Source organism: Asterias amurensis, chromosome 21 (assembly GCF_032118995.1).
Source record: "Asterias amurensis chromosome 21, ASM3211899v1".
Classification (NCBI taxonomy): Eukaryota; Metazoa; Echinodermata; class Asteroidea; order Forcipulatida; family Asteriidae; genus Asterias; species Asterias amurensis.
Window position 1 is genome coordinate 3,637,501 of NC_092668.1, and position 17,929 is coordinate 3,655,429.

General features: G+C 39.1%; 2 protein-coding genes across 3 annotated transcripts in view; one reads left to right on the forward strand and one right to left on the reverse strand.

Annotated features, from left to right (window-relative positions):
* LOC139953057 (bifunctional 3'-5' exonuclease/ATP-dependent helicase WRN-like) overlaps nt 1-1,832 on the reverse strand; it is a 22,527-nt gene extending 20,695 nt beyond the window's left edge. Inside the window, exons 1-3 of the mRNA XM_071952460.1 lie at nt 1,682-1,832; nt 818-1,179; nt 19-258 (exon numbers count right to left, since the gene is read on the reverse strand). Coding sequence (XP_071808561.1) covers nt 19-258; nt 818-1,108 — 531 coding nt within the window. The 5' untranslated portion in view covers nt 1,109-1,179; nt 1,682-1,832. The remainder of the gene's footprint in view (nt 1-18; nt 259-817; nt 1,180-1,681) is intronic.
* Nucleotides 1,833-1,972: 140 nt separating this feature from the next.
* LOC139952890 (uncharacterized) overlaps nt 1,973-17,929 on the forward strand; it is a 79,425-nt gene continuing 63,468 nt past the window's right edge. For both annotated transcript variants that reach the window (XM_071952175.1, XM_071952176.1), the window contains exon 1: nt 1,973-2,153. In XM_071952175.1, the coding sequence (XP_071808276.1) occupies nt 1,995-2,153 (159 nt within the window). In that variant the 5' untranslated portion in view covers nt 1,973-1,994. The remainder of the gene's footprint in view (nt 2,154-17,929) is intronic.

The window sequence follows — 17,929 nt, forward strand, 5'->3', positions numbered from 1 at the left end:
TTCTAACAAAATATTTACCTGCAACATATCCTCATTGATATCATCTTCAAAATCTTGAAGATAGTTCATGATGTCTTCAGTTTCCTTCTTCTCCTCTGGGCTGAGGGTTTTGTCTTTGAAGAGTGAGTTGTTTGTTTCATCCTTTTGGAACGCTGTGCTGCAGCATTCTGTGCCTTGCCGAGTCGAGTTGTCTTCTTCGGACAGCTTACCAAACGGGAGTGCCACTCTTGCTTTGGGCTTCGGTCTGTCAGGTGTAGGCTGGGGGTAAGTTTAAATGAAATACTGGTTAGAATACCGTTTCAAAATGAGGCCTTCATCTGACTGAACTTGACACAACATTTGTAATTTCTGACAATCTTAATAAACTTCTAAAAGAAAGTATAATTCTTTTTTTTCTACTTGAGAGATTGCCTATAACATCTTAAGGCTGGACAGCCACTTCAAGGTGGGGGCTGCTCTTAACTGATTTGGGCTATCGAACCAAATCAACTGCCACAAGGGACACGTTGCCACCTACTCATGAGTCATGGGCTGAAAAACAGTTACTCCCTTCTTCAACAAGGATGTAGGCATGGGTATCATCCACTACGAGCCTGGCTGGTAGAGCAGAATGCTCCAACTTCCAAACTTTTTATAAAGCATTTATGGTTAAAGGCCTTGCTCAAGGTGTCGTAATCGGGATTCGAACCCACACTCTGCTGCTGACAACACTTGGGTGTAGTCTAGACTGCTTGGTCATGACACGCAACAATTAGTTAATAAAAACAAATTACAACAATTATTTGTTTCCAAACTCTCAGATCTCATTTCAATTCACCTCTAAGATATCGTCTTCAAAGTCCAACATTTCGCCATCAACCTGATCAAAAGACTCTTCAGGCCACGAGTCAGACGGCGCACTCCTCAACTCCTCGTCCCGTGCTCTTTGCATCGACTCCTCAGCCAACATCTGGAACTCTTTGACCAATGAAATGGCCTGATTCAGCAACTGGTGGCTTGTCTGGATGGTGTTAGGATTTGTAACTTTTCCATTTTGAAGGATTTGTTTTGCGTCTGTCGTGAGACAACTTAGGACTTCCAGCTGATTCTCAATCTCGGCTGTACTCATCTTGATCAAGGAAGTTATCTGAATCTAGTAAAAGCTGAACATCTACATGTACAGAGAGTCTATTCTTTAGTCTAAAAAATAAAGTAAAAAGACAAATGAAAAATGACGTTAATATGCATTCAGGGAACGATTTTGTCATGAACATGGTCAGTCAGTGACTGTCAGCTCCATGCTGACAAAAGTGACAGTGTGGGTCAGTCAGTGACTGACAGTGACATTGACATTGACAAGACAAGAGAGAGTGACTGAGTTTGTGAGTGAGTAGTGAGCATTTGTACTGTAGTGTCAAGTTTTGGTCTCCACCAAGTTTTGTATGTTTGTATGAAACTGAGGAGAGAGATTGGCTGTTGCCAGCTTGGTGTTTATATCCCCTCTAAAACTAAGTCTAACCTAACTAAACAAACGACCAACAATTTCAACAAACACACAACAAAGTAAACAAACAACAAATCACACCTCACCTGCACAAAATCATGACATTAATAACAGATCAAACTCAAATTCAAAGCAACTTTTTTTTAACACATTGATAATACATACATGGATATTGATATTGAACAAAAAACGCAATACCTTTACAAACAATCCATAGTTTCAGTGTTTTTTGTGCATTACAAACTTTCCCGCGAAAGTTTTCATGGGCGCCGCCATTTTCTCTGTCAGGTCACGGCCACTTGATATAGCGCCACCATGTGACCAAAAGTTACACACATTCTTATATCCGCAAAATGAACACTGGTTTCCGCAAACGGTACCTATCCAATTTCACGTATAAATTAATTACAGAAAACCAGCGATGGTCTAATGGTAAAATAATCTGTGTGCCTGATGCATTTTGTACACGATTCGATTAAAGCGCTAACTAGCGATAAATAATACCAACAACATGGACGGAATGGCAAACGGCGAAGGGGTGAAAACATTACATCTTCAACGGGCGCTCTCTGGAGGGTTCGGCTTCTCATTAATGGGAGGAAAGGGCACCAGTTTCCCCCCAGTTATTTGTGACGTTCTCAGCAATTCACCGGCCTCGAGATGTGAACAGGTAAGATGATTTTTGGGGGAATACCTCGCTGTTAAAAAAAAGTCCGGGGGGCGTGCACCGCCAATGGCACATTGCATTGACTTGCGGACCCCCAAAAGCATGCAGAATCATTTCTCAAAAAAAGAAATCGATCTCTAGTAAGTCTTTTTGTATTTTCCCGCAGGTTATCTCATGTATAAAAACATGATCACGACTAGGTATACAGTGTATTAATTTAAATGTGTGTAGGATGTAATAAATCATAAATGATATTGATACAATACGACTCCGACCTCCGTCCGAGTACAAAATATGATGATTTTTGTCTTTATTTGATCTTGCTGGAGCTTAGCCCACCTTGTTGAGCTGTTAATGGCTCTGCTTTCAACATCGGTCTCATCACTGTCACCATTAATGGTGACAGTGATGAGACCAATGTTAGTAATGGTGACAGTGATGAGACCGATGTTAAAAGCGGAGCCATTAACAGCTCAACAAGGTGGGCTAAGCTCCAGCAAGATCAAATAATGTAATGGTGACAGTGATGAGACCGATATTAAAAGCGGAGCCATTAACAGCTCAACAAAGTGGGCTAGCTGGAGCTGAACTGAACTGAAGAGCGAAGGTGAAGGCCGGTGGATACAATAAATTATAAATAAATTATGTATTCATGAGTTCATCATCTTTAAAAGATGATACAATTCTTTAGGAGTACAAGAAGTAGGCTTATTTGACTTTCAGATTAATTGGGATGTGCCGATCCATTTTGTGGTTAGCTACATGAAAGATTGCCCAAAGCATAAATACTGAACTTGACAAGGAAGGATACAACTTACAATAAAATTGTTTTCATGGTTATTACCGGTAATTTTGACCACATCAGAAATTGTGAAAATAATTTTGTTATTGTGTTTAAAATGAAATATTGAATCCTTCTAAGCCAAAAAGCCTACCCTAGGAATAGGAGGCAAGGGTTTCAACCCCTTGACTTTTCCCCCGGATTGCAAAGATGAAAATGTTAAAACTAAAAAGTGTTAATAATCATAATTTATTAATATCTTCATCGGGCGCTTGTATCAAGTTCTCTGGTCCAGTAAAACAAAAGTTTTGAGCTACAAGCCATTCCTGTGCAGGCTTGTGTTTTTTTACCCCGAGTTTGTACCCTAAACAAGCCCAGCTTTAGCTGCTTATTTGGACAGCCTGAGTCGTACTTCCGCCATGGTCTTAATGAACTCCCTCTACGTTCTCATTCATTAAATATACAAGTGCCTACTCAATCCATGTTCAAGAAGACACTGCTTCAATTAACTGTAATGGACTTTAATTGCTCCTCAAAGTAGTAGTACTTGTAGATCTTCACTGGATGTGTGTGCGTGTTGGTTTATGTTATGGTCACTGCTGTACCACAGAGTGTTTGTTTGTTTGTTTGTTTAGATGATCCTCCGTATTGAGGTTTGTCTTTATGATCTTCCCGTCATGGGAACTCGGCAAACTCGCACAAGGGGATATAAACACCAAGCTGGCAACAGCCAATCTCTCTAAAACAAACATTGGTTTAACATTATGATTATGTCCATGAATTGCGCAAATCAAGAAATTGTGATTCAGTAACTGGACAATATTTATTCTACTCATTGTGAAATCAGCGATTAGCTGGGGGATTCAAACCCAAAACCTTGTGATTGCAAGTTCTGCATCTAACCACTTCACTTGACCATGGTGACCGACGGTGTATATCAAGGATGGTCAATATACTTGGTTCTTTCATAGTGCTTTATCACACCCCTAATAAGGGGCGTCTTAAAGACACTGGACACTATTGGTAATTGTCAAAGACCAGTCTTCTCACGTGGTACATCTCATGCATAAAAAAAACATTGTGAAAATGTTGAGCTCAATTGGTCGTCCAATAATTGTTAGCATAAAAACTTACTTGGTTACGAGCAATCGAGACCTGTTGATAATATAAAATATTGTGAGAAACAGCTCCCTCTGAAGTAACGTAGTTTTTGAGAAAGAAGTAATTTTTCACTAAAATACTTTGAGATTTTAAAACCTCAGAATTTATTTTGAGATTTTGAGGTCTCGAAATCAAGCATCTGAAACCACACAACTTGTGCGACAAGAGCGTTTTTTCGTCCATTATTCTCTCGCAACTTTGATAAAGCAAACCTGTGAAAATTGTATTTTTAAAAGGTGGTCACATTTTTGAGAAATCATCGGAAATCTGGAGCGGTACATGTATGTCCACGCAGGAAGAAAAATCCATAATTGGAAATATATATTTTCTCATGTTGAAATGATTTTATCCCTCTTTTTTTTGTAAACCACATTCCTTCAAAGAGAATTGTTTCTCAAAATGTTATCAACACATTGCTTCTCACCAAGTATAGTATTTTTGGTTGTTGAAATTTTTAGTAATTACCAAAGTTGTACTATCCCTTTGAATAGGAAATTGGTTTGATTTGCAGCATCAGGAAGTGTTCCTGTATAAATTGTAAAATACACAAAATGTTGAAAAGGATTTTCAACGGTTGAAATTATTTTACTAGAAATGTATTTTAAAACAGCAAGGGTCTCCTGACAGAAATTGAAGTTTGTTTCCATTTTTCTAAAGAGCTTTATAGAATTGCTGTACATTGGTCTTTGATGCTGATGTTTGTTGAATTTACATTCTAGTCTGGTGCCTCTTTGATATGATATGGTACCACAGACTCTCCTCACTCCTTTAATACATTCCACTTGCTGAAATCTGAAAAGTGTTGACTTTAATTTAGTGCTTGGAGAGTGAAGTGTTTGAATATGGTGGATCAATTATCTAGATCAATAGTTCTCGAGTCTGATTATAACAGTAGGAATCCATCGAAACCAGCCAAGCAATTTATTTGAAAACTCCTTCAGAGTACACTTCATGGGGAACACAAACATGGAATGAAAGGCCTCTATACTCTAGTTTGTTTGTTTAATTGTGAGGGGAATTTAGGGAACTTTACTGATTTGAAATCGTGGGATATGGCAAAAAAGAGAGATGTGGTCGAACTGGGCCAGTGATTTGAGTATCAGGTCGGTAAACTCACAGCAAGACTGTCTGTCTGGTTTTCTTGTATTTTTCAACTGAATAAGCTTCCTTTTTTTCCCCTTTTTTTTTAAGACGCTCAAATGTTAGTAGATGTTAAACTTGCACCGGGGATAAAGATTATTGATTTTGGTTTTTACCCTTACACCGATAGCACTGCATCCTCAGTACTTTCTTGAGTCATGTGGGGATAAAATCACCGGTATCTATTACTCAGGTGGGATTCTTATCCACGACCTTTGCAGTGTCTTACCAACATGTTCAAAAGTGTTGATTTTGAGTTTTGTAAATATTGCATAATTCTGTATCAAAGTTAAAGAGGTGATGCAAACTTAATGTAATTTTGGCTGGTAATCTGTTTCTGCTAAGCAAATACCTTTTTTCTGCTCATCAAGTTAGTGTGCTTAAATGAAAATGTGCTCTGTATACTGCACAGTCTGTTAAATTGGACTCATTAATCAATCATGTTCGAGGTAGATTAGAATAATATCTCGGTACAATAACTTGCTCCGATGCAAGTTACCAAATGAATTCCTTAGACTCTAGACAGTTACTATGTCACATGGTTCGGGCTAAGCTTTTGTATAGCAACCTCCAGGTATGTTCAAGCTCTATTGTGCCATACACTGTTTAATACACCATTCAGAATTTTGTGCACTGGGCTTTCACCATAGCCTCTAACTGTAGCTATGAAAAAGCTTGCCCTGAATCTTGACATACATGTACAATGTAGCAACTGCAGCTAAAGTCTAAAAAATTCAAATTTAAGCGGTAACTTGCAACTAAGCTTTGAAGAAAACGCAAGTCATTGTACTGGACAATCAGTCAAATCTTCTTGCAAATGGCTAACCCTCATTAGAGGCCTATCTATGGAATGTAAGACTAATTCTTGGTTTTGTAAGAAGCTTGGTTAAAACCTATTGTGTGTATTCTCTTCATCAAGTGATTAGTCTTCCGTATAAGAGGATGTGATCCACTTGTAATCCTTTTGATCTAACTGGGTTTAGCGGTTTTGTACCAGTAATGCGAAAATGTCTCTTTTATTATCTTGATCGGCGGCTGAAGGAGTAATTTGCATCACTGAGAAAGTTGAGGGATTTGATTGTTAAAACCATCTTAAAGTACAAAAGGAAACTGTTTGGAGGAGTAAGTCTTCTCAGATTGAAGACCAAGGAGTACATTGTACACTTGGAGTAACATCTGATCTGTTAGTTGTCTATTAGGCCTACACTGAGAGCATCTTGAGAGACACAGATTTAGATAAGTGGGCAGTTGAGCCAGAGTTTTCTGGCATTTTGAGTTTATGGTCAGAGTAGCGTTTGTGTCACCTGCTTATCACGCTAATGGAAAGTTACATGGTTCATGCCAGTTTGTCAGATTGCAATGTTACACCATTTTGGGATCTCGTTTGTGAGCCGGACTTCCTGTAGATGTAATGTGATCAAGATGTTTCAGTCAGAGACTTAGTTAGTGATCACGCAAGGCGAGGTTTAGTGTTTACCGGTTGGAAGTCCCAATGCAGAGTCCTGGGCTGTTTTTTTTTTTGGGTGGTCTTCCATCTCGCTTCAATTTGTGTTGCTCAGCATGTTCTGAAAAGTACTGGGTGCAAATGATACCAAGCCTAACCCATTGAAGCCACAACAAGAAGTGCAGTGTTTCGTGCTTGCGTACGTTGGTACAACGTTTCATCGCGAGGCCGGACGCCACCGGGAACAAGTTTTGAATCATGGCTTCAACCTTTCCGAAGACTCATCGTAAGAAATGGCAACGTCGCCCTCGCCATTGTCCAGTTCACACACGTAAAATGTACACTCACTGCATAAAAGTCTGTTCTGTTTCAAGGGTACTGAAGGTATGTATGTACAGTTGTTTCTTGCTCAGCAATTGATAGCATTTGTAACATCCTAACCCTTTTAAGGACCATTCATTTCAGTATTGGTTATCACCATACGCCCAGACATAGTTTTGTTGTTGATTTTTTGAAAAACAAATTTTTTTTTTAAAAGTGTACCCCAACCTTGGAATGATATAGAGGCCATAGAGGCCCTTGCCTCACCCTGGGCCCGATTTCATAGAGCTGCTAAGCACCAAAATTTGCTTAGCATGAAATTTCTGCCTCGATGAAAACAGGATTACCAACAAAATTTCCACATGATTTTCAGGATGAGCAAATATCAGCTGAATACCAATAACAAGCAATAATATGCAACAAATGGAAATTGTGTGGGTAATCCTGTTTTAAACAAGGAAGAAATGTCATGCTAAGCAAAATTTTGTGCTTAGCAGCTCTGTGAAATTGGGCCCTGGTCTAGGCATCGATGCCTCTTCTTAAATTGAACAAAAAGTTCCTTTCCAATGTAGAGTGAAAGTGTCCTCTGCAAAATGAAAATGGCCTTGCACTCTCAATGTTGACATTCCCAGCCTGGGGCCAATTTCATAGAGCTGCTTAAGCAAAAAATCTGCTTAAGCACGAAAATAGCTGGCTTATTTTACACATGTTACTGGCCAAAATTTCATGCCATGTACATTGCTTGAGACTGGTATTTAGCTGTTGTTTACTTAGCATAACAATTGAGTGGGGTCTTGGCCGATAATCTGACTTTACTAAGCAAGGAATTTTTTGCTTAAGCAAAAAATTTTGCTTAAGCAGCTCTATGAAATTGGGCCCAGGGCTCAATTTCATAGAGCTGCTTAAGCACACAATTTTGCTTAAGCAAAAAAATCCTTGCTTTGTAAAATTAGATTACTTGCTAAGACTCCACTCAATTGTTATGCTAAGTAAACAACAGCTAAATACCAGTCACAATCAATGTATTATATTGCATGAAATTTTGGCCAGTAACATGTGTAAAACAAGCGAGCAATTTTGTGCTTATATGCATTTTTTTGGCTTAAGCAGCTCTATGAAATTGGCCCCTGGTATTATGTCTTCAGCTGCTGAACACTTGTTTAAACAAACTGAGTAAAAAACAAGAGCGTTTTCAAAGACAGGTTTTAAACTGATGTCAGATGCGCTGAATGGTATTTGTTTAGTAATAAGTATTCAGGAGTATTTTAAACAGATTTGGAATGTTTGATTTAGAATCAAGGAACATACAACCACGATGCTAATTAGGAAAGTTGAAGAGCAGCGGGCAATAGTTCACTTGAATGATAAAGGCTCTCTGATTGTTGACACTGTAAACGATTGTTTACACATTGTCAACAAACCTGCTCTTAATCTGCAATCAAATTCCACAATTCCATTACATGTAGGTCAAGAATCAAAATGATTTGATTCCTTACATAAACTAGTGAGTGTGACGAGCATGTGGAGTGTTTGATTAGTGATACGATAGAATTGTAAAATGTCAATATAATTTATATATGGGGTGTGTCATGGCCGAGTGGATAAGAGCACTGGACTATGGTGTTTCTGATCAGCTGATTGTGGGTTCGAGTCCCGGTCATGACACGTGTATCCTTTGACAAGACAATTCAAAACCATGCTCCGTCCTTCAGATGGGATGTACAGCTGTTGGTCCCGTGTGTTGTGTAACGCACATAGAAGAACCAGGTGCACTTAATATCGAAAAGAGAAGGGGTTCTCCCCTGTGTTCCTGGTTCAGCATCAAAGGAGTGTATGTATACATGTAGGTCTCATACTACAAGAATAGTCCCACACTCCCACATAACTTGCAGGAAAATACTGATTGTTGAACCACCTCTAGCGTTACTTATATAGCACAGAAATGAGCACTATATTACGTAAGAAGCCACTATTATTTATTATTTTGTTTTTATGTACATTTTAACACAATCTAGCCTGTCAACCAGCCCCTACCCTAACAAGTAAACAACATGTTTCATTATAATTTGATTTCCTGTGTGTGAGCTTCCAGGCTAGTAGTAGGGGCAAAGAGTGGGGGAGGAAGGGGGGTTAACATCTAGAATCTCTTCAGGCCAAATAAAATAAAATTATGTTACGCGTCCCCGCCTGCTTCCTTTTAGAGGCCGCCACCTTTTTGTTTTGGGTTTTTTAAAAGAGGATACACTTCTTTAACAATCTCAGATGAAGCAAACAAAACTTGTTTTTAAACAGCCCAGCGAGTTGTCATCAAAAATGTGTCTTGTGGCAATTTGAAAAGAAAAAAAGGTCCCACCTTTTTTTTCTTCAAAACGGCAGGACACTGAGCTTGTTTTTTTTCTTCATTTGGCCATAATAGAAAGGTACACATCAATGATTCAATGTGGCACTTTAATTGGCAGCAAGATCGTAGGGTTTCATTTTGTATAATGAGAAATGACTACTTCAAACCAAGTGCCTCCTTTTAGTTTTTAAAATGTTTAACCTTTACAGCAGTCGCCAGTACATCCTCCCCTTCCAAGTTGAAAGCACTGGACACTATTGGTAAATTACTTAAAATAGTTGTTAACATAAAAGCTTGCTTGATAATGAGCAATGGAGAGCTGTTGAAGGTATAACCACGGAGGAAGGAAAGGAAGGAGCTCGAACGAAGGGAGTTCAAAAGTCAAACTTGTGGTACTGCGGTCGCTTAACGACACCTCGTAATCACCCACATACCTTACACAAACAATGGGCGACCTGGCGTATGTGAGTTTGCGCTGCGCACTTGGTTATTCACGCAACTATGGCGTCGTTTGTCGTTTGGATATAATAAAGAAAAAACTAATATTTTGAGACCTGATAAATTTTGTGTACCCTTTCGCCCTCCAAAACGAAAAACACAATTGAATATTAACCACCCTTGTGTGCTAATACACAAATTGTGAACCACAGCTAGTGACAGGAAAGTCGCAAAAAAATGTAGAAATATGCTATGATATTTCCATGTAAACACCACAAACGGTAAATGAAGAAGTGTATATTCACAATTCTTGTCTCCAATGTTTCAACTTTACACGAAGGCAACGGTGCAGAGTGGCGGTACCACACCTTCTGTATTTAAAGAGATCTAACCGCGCTCACTAGTCGACCGTCCTGCAGGAAGTCTCCTATCTTTTTCCACTGGTCAGACAGGGGCATTGTCAGGGTTTTCTTTTGTTACTCTGCGGTTTGGCGAGCCGTTCGAGCTCCTTCTCTTCCTTCCTCCATGGTATAACATTGTGAGAAATGGCTCCCTTCTGAAGAATCGTAGTTTTTGAGAAAGCAGTAATTTCTCACTCAAATAATGACAGACATCAGCTGAAGCCTTTTGTTAAAAGGCCGATGAAAGCACATAAATTTGTGTTTTTCTTTTGTTATTCTTTTGCAACTTTGATGACCAATTGTGCCCAAATTTTCACAGAGTTGTTATTTTATGGATATGTTAGGATACACCAAGTGAGAATACTGATCTTTAACAATTACCAAATGTGTCCAGTGCCTTTAACATGCTGTTGCCTATATTACGTGTTATAACAGCCCTCAAAGAAAATATAAAAGTTAAAAAAGTTAAAAGTTGCTAGACGACGGCCATGTGATAGTGCGCCGGTTTGCCGTGTGCTAGTCCGAAGACTAGCACATGGCGTGCATTACCCAGACGCCCGTTGCGTGTACGAGGATGATAAATTAATAGTCTGTAACCATTTCGGATTGCACGACACTACATGCAGAGCACAGTAAAAGTTATTTTCAGTCTGTATTCGCGTCGTCCGTGGATTGTAGCATGCAGGTCTGTAACTTAATAATAATAGTACAGTATTAAGAAATGTTTGGGGTGTTATAAAACAAATATTGACTGCTTTTACTCGTGCAATGGTTAAAACGATGACTCCTTCGGTGATCCCCGTAGCGTTCTATTTTTCCTCGGCACGCTCCGGGGATCACTGTGGGAGTCATAGTTTTAACCACAGCACTCGAAGCAGTCAATATTTGTATACTAGTGCAGTCTCTTTTTTTAGGGGGTTTGCTTTTTTGTTTTTGCAAGTGGGGGAGGTGGGATGGGAGGGAACAGGTGTTGATCTGAATCTAAAATTGTCTAATTGCCAGTTCAGCAAGCAACTTTCACACTAGGTAGTTTCAAACTGCCTCTGCACTATTGCTCTAGAATTGCAAAGGTCGTGGGTTCGAATCCAACCCGAGTAACATGCCTGTGATTGATTTTTTTCACAGAGCTTGGGAATGTACTGCCGTCGATTTCACAAAACTCTTCCTAACTTAAGACTAATCTTAGGACTTAGGATGAGTCCCAACCCTGCACTGTAGCATGCAGACCTTAAGATTAATTCTAAGTTAGGAAGAGTTACTCGTCCTAACTCGAGATAAGACGAGTCCTAATTCTTTGTGAAATCGACCCCTGAGTATACAGTGCTAACACAATCTATGTAATCTGTGTACATACTGTACATCATAGGTAAAACCAAAATGAATATATTCTTTATCCCTGATGCAAATTTCTATCTATGCTTGTTGTAGTTTCTGTCCACTATTTTCTTTCTCATAAATTTTACCCGTAAGGAAAAAAAGGCTCAGTAGACCATGCAACCTGTGACATGATCGCATGTTTACAAAAGAGCCACAGAAAGCCTGAATTTGGCCTGCAGGCACGATCCACACAGACCGATGGAATAACAAAAATAAAATCTGATATTCTAACTAAGATTGCACAGTCAGATTTTTTACAAACTTTTGAACCAAATTTACGTGAAGCGAAACCAGTGAAACCAAAATATTGTTGTTATGAATGTTGTGGTTCACTTGGGCTATTGATACAAGAATTTGAAATAAATGAACAAGCTGTCAAAATGAGATAAAGATGTAAGGCCAAATAAAATTTTAAAAATGTGCGCCCTGTCTGCTTCCTTTTTAGAGGCTGCCTGTTTTTTTTCCCGTTTTTTTTTTTTAACGAAACAAAACAAAACATTTAAATGATCTCAGATGGAAACATTTAAATTTGTCTTAAAAATGTGAGTGCTGGCCATTTTCCATGTTGTGAAAAAAAAAATCCTCCTTCCATTTTTTGCAAAATTGTGGTGCAAGGAAATTTGCTGTTTAAAGCGCCCTCATACGTTAAAAACAAATACAGTGAAATTAAAGAGCTTATCACCTGTAATTAATCAACCAATTAGCAGCTGATTCCAAGCTACAGGATTTTGGTTTTAATCCCACCAAGAGATCAGATTAGAGACTTTTTTTTTTTTTCTTTTCCTGGAGGGGGAATTTTATTCAAGTTTCTTCCTTTGAAGATTATGTGGGAACCTTAATCCATAGATCATAAGAGGGAGTCCATGCAATGTTCTCAATATGGTTACAGCTTAAACCTTTTCCCATGGCTGAAGACATAGACTTTTGTGGAGGCCACGGATGCCAAGGCTTTTGTTGTCCCTAGTATTTTGGCATTTTCAAAAGGTTTCATTTTAAGTCATTTCATTTATTCCGGTTGTGAAGGCCAATGACTCTCAGAAAAGCAAACGTAATCACTGTACCAGATTGGAGAGAAGATAAGGAAGTTTTAAGTTTTAGAGGCGGGAGGGAAAACCCCAGAGATTTATTCCTGGGAAAATCAACGCAGTCAGGTAGGGACTGGAAACCCAATCCATATAGCCCAATAGGAATTCGGACCAGGACCCTGGTGGTGGACGGCGAGGAAAGATACAACTACACCAACCCGACCACCCATAAGTTTCCAGAGACTTTTTCAAATGATAATGCACTTTGAAAAAAAATGAAAATGACCTTGTCCTTTCAAAGATAAAATTCCAGGTTGCCATGGGAAAGGCATATGTGTACCATCTAGAAGTGTGAAGCACCCTCTAGCTGTGATACGTACAGCTGGCTTAAAGGATTTGGGTACCTTTCCAAAATGTCCTTAGATTTACATTAAACTTACAGGGTTTGAAGATAATGATAGTGGAAAGCTTCCCTTCAAATCTGACTTACTGAGGTGCTGTAGTTTTTGAGAAATGAGTAAAACAATGTTATGAAAATACGTTTGTAAATGATTAAAATAATTTTCGTCTCATGAGACGAAAATTATTTTCATGACATTGTTTTACTCATTTCCCAAAAACTACAGCACCTCAGCACGTAATATTTTCAGGGAAGCTTTCTACTATCATTATCTTCAAACCGTATAAGTTTAGTGTAAATCTGTGGACATTGTGTTTATTGTCCTACAAAAGTTACATAGACCCTTTAAGGCCATCTATCTGTGGACTAAAACCTGGTTTCTACATGTACATGGCACATGTACTTCATGTGAATGCGCATGTGATACAAAATAAAGAATCCAACCACTAAGTGTAGCAGTACCAACATCAATGAGGCATTTTGAAGGTTACATTGTTGAAAAATGACCTCTCAACGATTGGAGAGTCGGTAAATGCAGCAAATGTACTACGTAAAACTACAAGCAAGTTACAACGTGTTATGATTGATTAACTTTATTTAACCGCATTTCACACTGCAAAGAATGCACATTAAATATCATAGTTGTTATTCTTGAATGCGTGGTCGTTTTGTGACCAAAGTGTTTTTCAGAAAATGAAATTAGTGTCACGTTTCATGCGATGCCGAACATCAATCTTCCTTTTGTAATAACAAGATTTATAAATCCCTCCTTCTGTATTCGCATAATACAATTCGCAGCAGTCGGCTCGTATTAATGCATGCAAGGCGGCCGGCGAGCAGTCGGGGGTAAAAGTGCAGTGTATGCAATCACTACTGGTATAGAACAATATAAAAATGTGCTGCTGGCGTTAAGAGCATTGCGAGAATCGATGTCGATCCATATGTCAGCAGGGTGAACGTACTGCCCGTGTGCATACTAAACGTATGTTACGCTCCATATAGGAATGTGAACACTTGTCTGGGGGTACTGAGAAGACATCGACGGAAAAATCATGTCAGGATGGTCGGGTGATCAGCTAACAAGATGTACGGCAAGGCAATGTAAGATTATGTGAAACGAACATGTTGTGAAAATGTGTTTGATTCATTCTAAGATATACATGTATCGTATGGCAATAACTCACGCTTAGCTTTTGGGAAAAAAATGCGACAAACTTCATAGTGTTAGCCAGAGGGGTGTCTGTTAAATCTGGACACCCTGTTTTATCTGTCATTTAAGCCCTACATGTTGTACTGTAGGCCTAAGTGAACAATTTGGACACCCAGTTTTTAAATTTCCAGCAATGTTTTACACCCTTTCACCAAATCCTGGATAAGACCTTGCCCTGATTACACAACACATGACTTATTTTCAAAATTGTTATCTAATTCTGTATTTGGTGTTCTGTATGATTTGGAACCATATGTCAGTGTGCATACTAACATGTATGTTGCGCTCATTATACGAATGTGAACACTTGTCTGTGGAAGCTAGACATTGAAGGACAATCATGTATGGCTGAGTTATCTCCTCACAAGATGTACGGCAACGTCGGCAAAGACAATGTAAGATTCTTTTGTAAAATGACCATGTTGTGAGAAATGCGTTTTGTTTGTTTGCAGATATCGTGTTGCAATAAGTCACGCGGTGGGGTGTCGTGGCCGAGCGGTTAAGAGCTCCGAATTTAAGCTCTGCTGATTCTGTTTTAGCAGAGTGTGAGTTCGAATCCCGGTCGTGACACTTGTGTCCCTGAGCAAGACACTTAACTATTATTGCTTCTCTCCACCCAGGGGTAAATGGGTACCTGTGAGGGCAGAGATGGTTCTTGTGATTGATTTAGCCGAGTAGCGCATTTGTTGCACGAGGCTGTATACTCCCCAGGGAGCTGAGATGGTTTAAGGAGTGAACTAAGGCCCAGTGACCATGGGTAATATCTTGACGCGCTTTGAGACACCCGTAGGGAGTGAAAAAGCACTATATAAAAACTCAATATTATTATTATTATTATTATACGCGCTTAGTTTTTGAGATTGCCGGTGTGTGATGCAAAAAATGACACAAACTTCATAGTAGGAAGAAACTATAAATAAATAGTAAACTTGCGGGTACAACCATGTGTAAATCTCTTTTGTGGGATTGTTCTAAACGTTTCGAACAGTGTAGGCCTATTCTGCTCGTCTTTTGGTGTCAGATGCCTTATTTAAAGGCTTCAGGCCTGAAGTCTTTTATTATTTGAGTGACACCTCTTTCTCAAAAACTATATTACTTCAGAGGGAGCCATTTCTCACAATGTTTCATACTATCAACAGCTCTCCAATTCTCGTTACCAAGTAGTTTTTTTATGCTAACAATAAGTTTGAGTAAATTACCATGGTGTCTAGTGCCTTTAATAATGTGAAAAGAAGACATTGTCTAATTTGAAAGGAACCCATCTCCCTAATAGCCAAGCAGTTTTTCCCCCACCGTCCCTTTAGCATAGTAATAACCGTCACTCCTCGACGCAGCACTCTAGCCTCAACGAAAATCTATACCATCGTCGGTAATATCTTTAAGGTTGCCTTCCCACGATGCACCAAGGTGTCTGGAGTGTCGATACCATTCCCACCATTCTCCGATGGTCTTGCCACCTTAAATAAGTCCTCTCTTTAGTCTGATGGTCGATGCTTTCATATCGACGCTATAAATAGACAACCATAATAATTGACCTATTCCATCCGGTAATTTTCTGTCCCTGTTTGCTTTATTTTTCTTCTTCTAGGGCAGGTTTTTGTCAATATTTGAATCTAGGTTGGGTTACTTACCTTGGTTTAATTTGAACTCAACTACGTTCTCTGCGTTTACTTTTTAAAGGCACTGGGCACTGGTAATTACCCAAAATAAATCACATGTAGCGTAAAAACTTGGTATTATGAGCAATGGAGAGCTGTTGATGGTATACATGTAACACATTGTGAGAAATTACAGCCTCTGAAGTAATGTAGTTTTTGAGAAAGAGGTTAATTTCTCATTAAAATATTTGAATCTAAGAAAGACTTAAGGCCTGAACCCTCTTCAAGCGTCTGGGAAAAAAAACCCACAAATTTGTGCAACAAGGGATGTTTTTCTTTCAATTGAATCAAAATTGTAATATTTTTGTTTTTTGTGCATGTTGGGATACACCTAATATTGGTCTTTGACAATAACCAAAGGTGTCCAGGGGTGGATTTCACAAAGAGTTAGGACTAGTCTTACATGTATATCGAGTTAGGACCGGTTACTCGTCCTAACTTAGGACTATCCATGCAAATTGTATATCTCCTAGGACTAGTCCTAAGTTAGGACTAGTCCTTACTCTTTGTGAAATCGACCCCAGTTCCTTTAAAGACCAGCCTTTAAGTGTTTAATCATGTACATGTACATAATGCTCATCATAGGGATGAGTAGTGCAATACTCAAGTGTTTTGGGAGGGGGCAGGAGCTGGAGTAGTTGAGTAATGTCACGCAGTGTCATACAGTTTCTGGAACACGTTTTGCATATATATATATTTTCCATGTATGCAATTAATAATAATAACAAGTTCTTATATAGCGCATTTCACAATAAACCGTATCAATGCATTAGTCCCCTGGTCATTGGGCCAGTAAACATCCCTTTAATCTTTCTCAGCTCCCATTAGGGAGTATACTGCCCCGAGCTGCCGTGGCGCTCCGAAAGCTTTTCATTCATAATATCAACCTCTACCCTCGCAGGTACCCATTTATACCCCTGGGTGAAGAGAAGCAATTATAGTAAAGTATCTTGCTCAAGGACACAAGTGTCACGACCGGGATTCGAACCCACACTCCGGTGAATTAGCACCAGAACTTGAATTCGATGCTCTTAACTCGGCCGCGCCACTCTAATTGTGCATAAGGTTCTCTGTAATGTAAGTGACCTCATTACATATGTAGGTCATTGTAAAATCTAGAAATGTTTACTGATTTACACTTAATACATACATGTGTTGTGCCAAAGATATGAATTTATCATATTAGTGAAGAAAAATAAAACTTGTGTACAGCAGCGGCATCTGACACTGAAAAGTTGTTTGAACAAATTTGATTAGAAGAAAGCCAGAAAATCTTAATAACGCCCTACAGGTTTTGATTATTTACGTAGGACTTTTCCTTTAATCTCCTGCATTATCCATGAAGTTATACTCCCCGTCGACGAAGACGGTACGGTTACATTTAAATAAACTCCTGAGGGCGCTTTGACATCATCTACCGATGCGGTGGGGCCAGACAGGGACAAATACAGGGTAGTCAATCGTTAGGTACAAGCCCTCATCTTGCGGCTGAACCGCATCATTTTCATTCAACTCATATATCCCAACTACCCCTAGCGCCAAGCTGCCGTCTCCGATAACCAACACTACTTGCAGTCTTTCGATGGAGACATAGCTAAGATGTAAAAGGGATCCTGGAATAAGCATTATGCGAGATGTACCTACGATATATTGGATCATTTTCTTGAATCAGATTATCCTTGGAGACGTCCAAACTTGGATCATAACTGAATACGTTTGAGATGTTACGGTGAAAAAAAACATGAGGAGGATTCTCATTTTGGAGCATCGTCGCCTTGGAACAAAGCCTTGGAGAGAAGAATTTAACCATCTTATCGGAACCACCATCTCACTCGAGGGATGTGCGTGATCAAGGAGGTTGCGATGATAAACTGCATCTTGAAGACAGGGACGGCTCTGCCTGTCTACTGATGATGACATTTACTTCAAGATGTCAGATGGATGTCATTTCAAGAAGCAGTTCTCCATTGATACGTACGTTTGTAGTATCATCATTGGATATAAATGAACAATAAGTTGAGATATCTGGGAGTAGTGTTGGCTCTGAAAAGAGCTGGTGTGGTCTCAACTTTTCGATCAGTA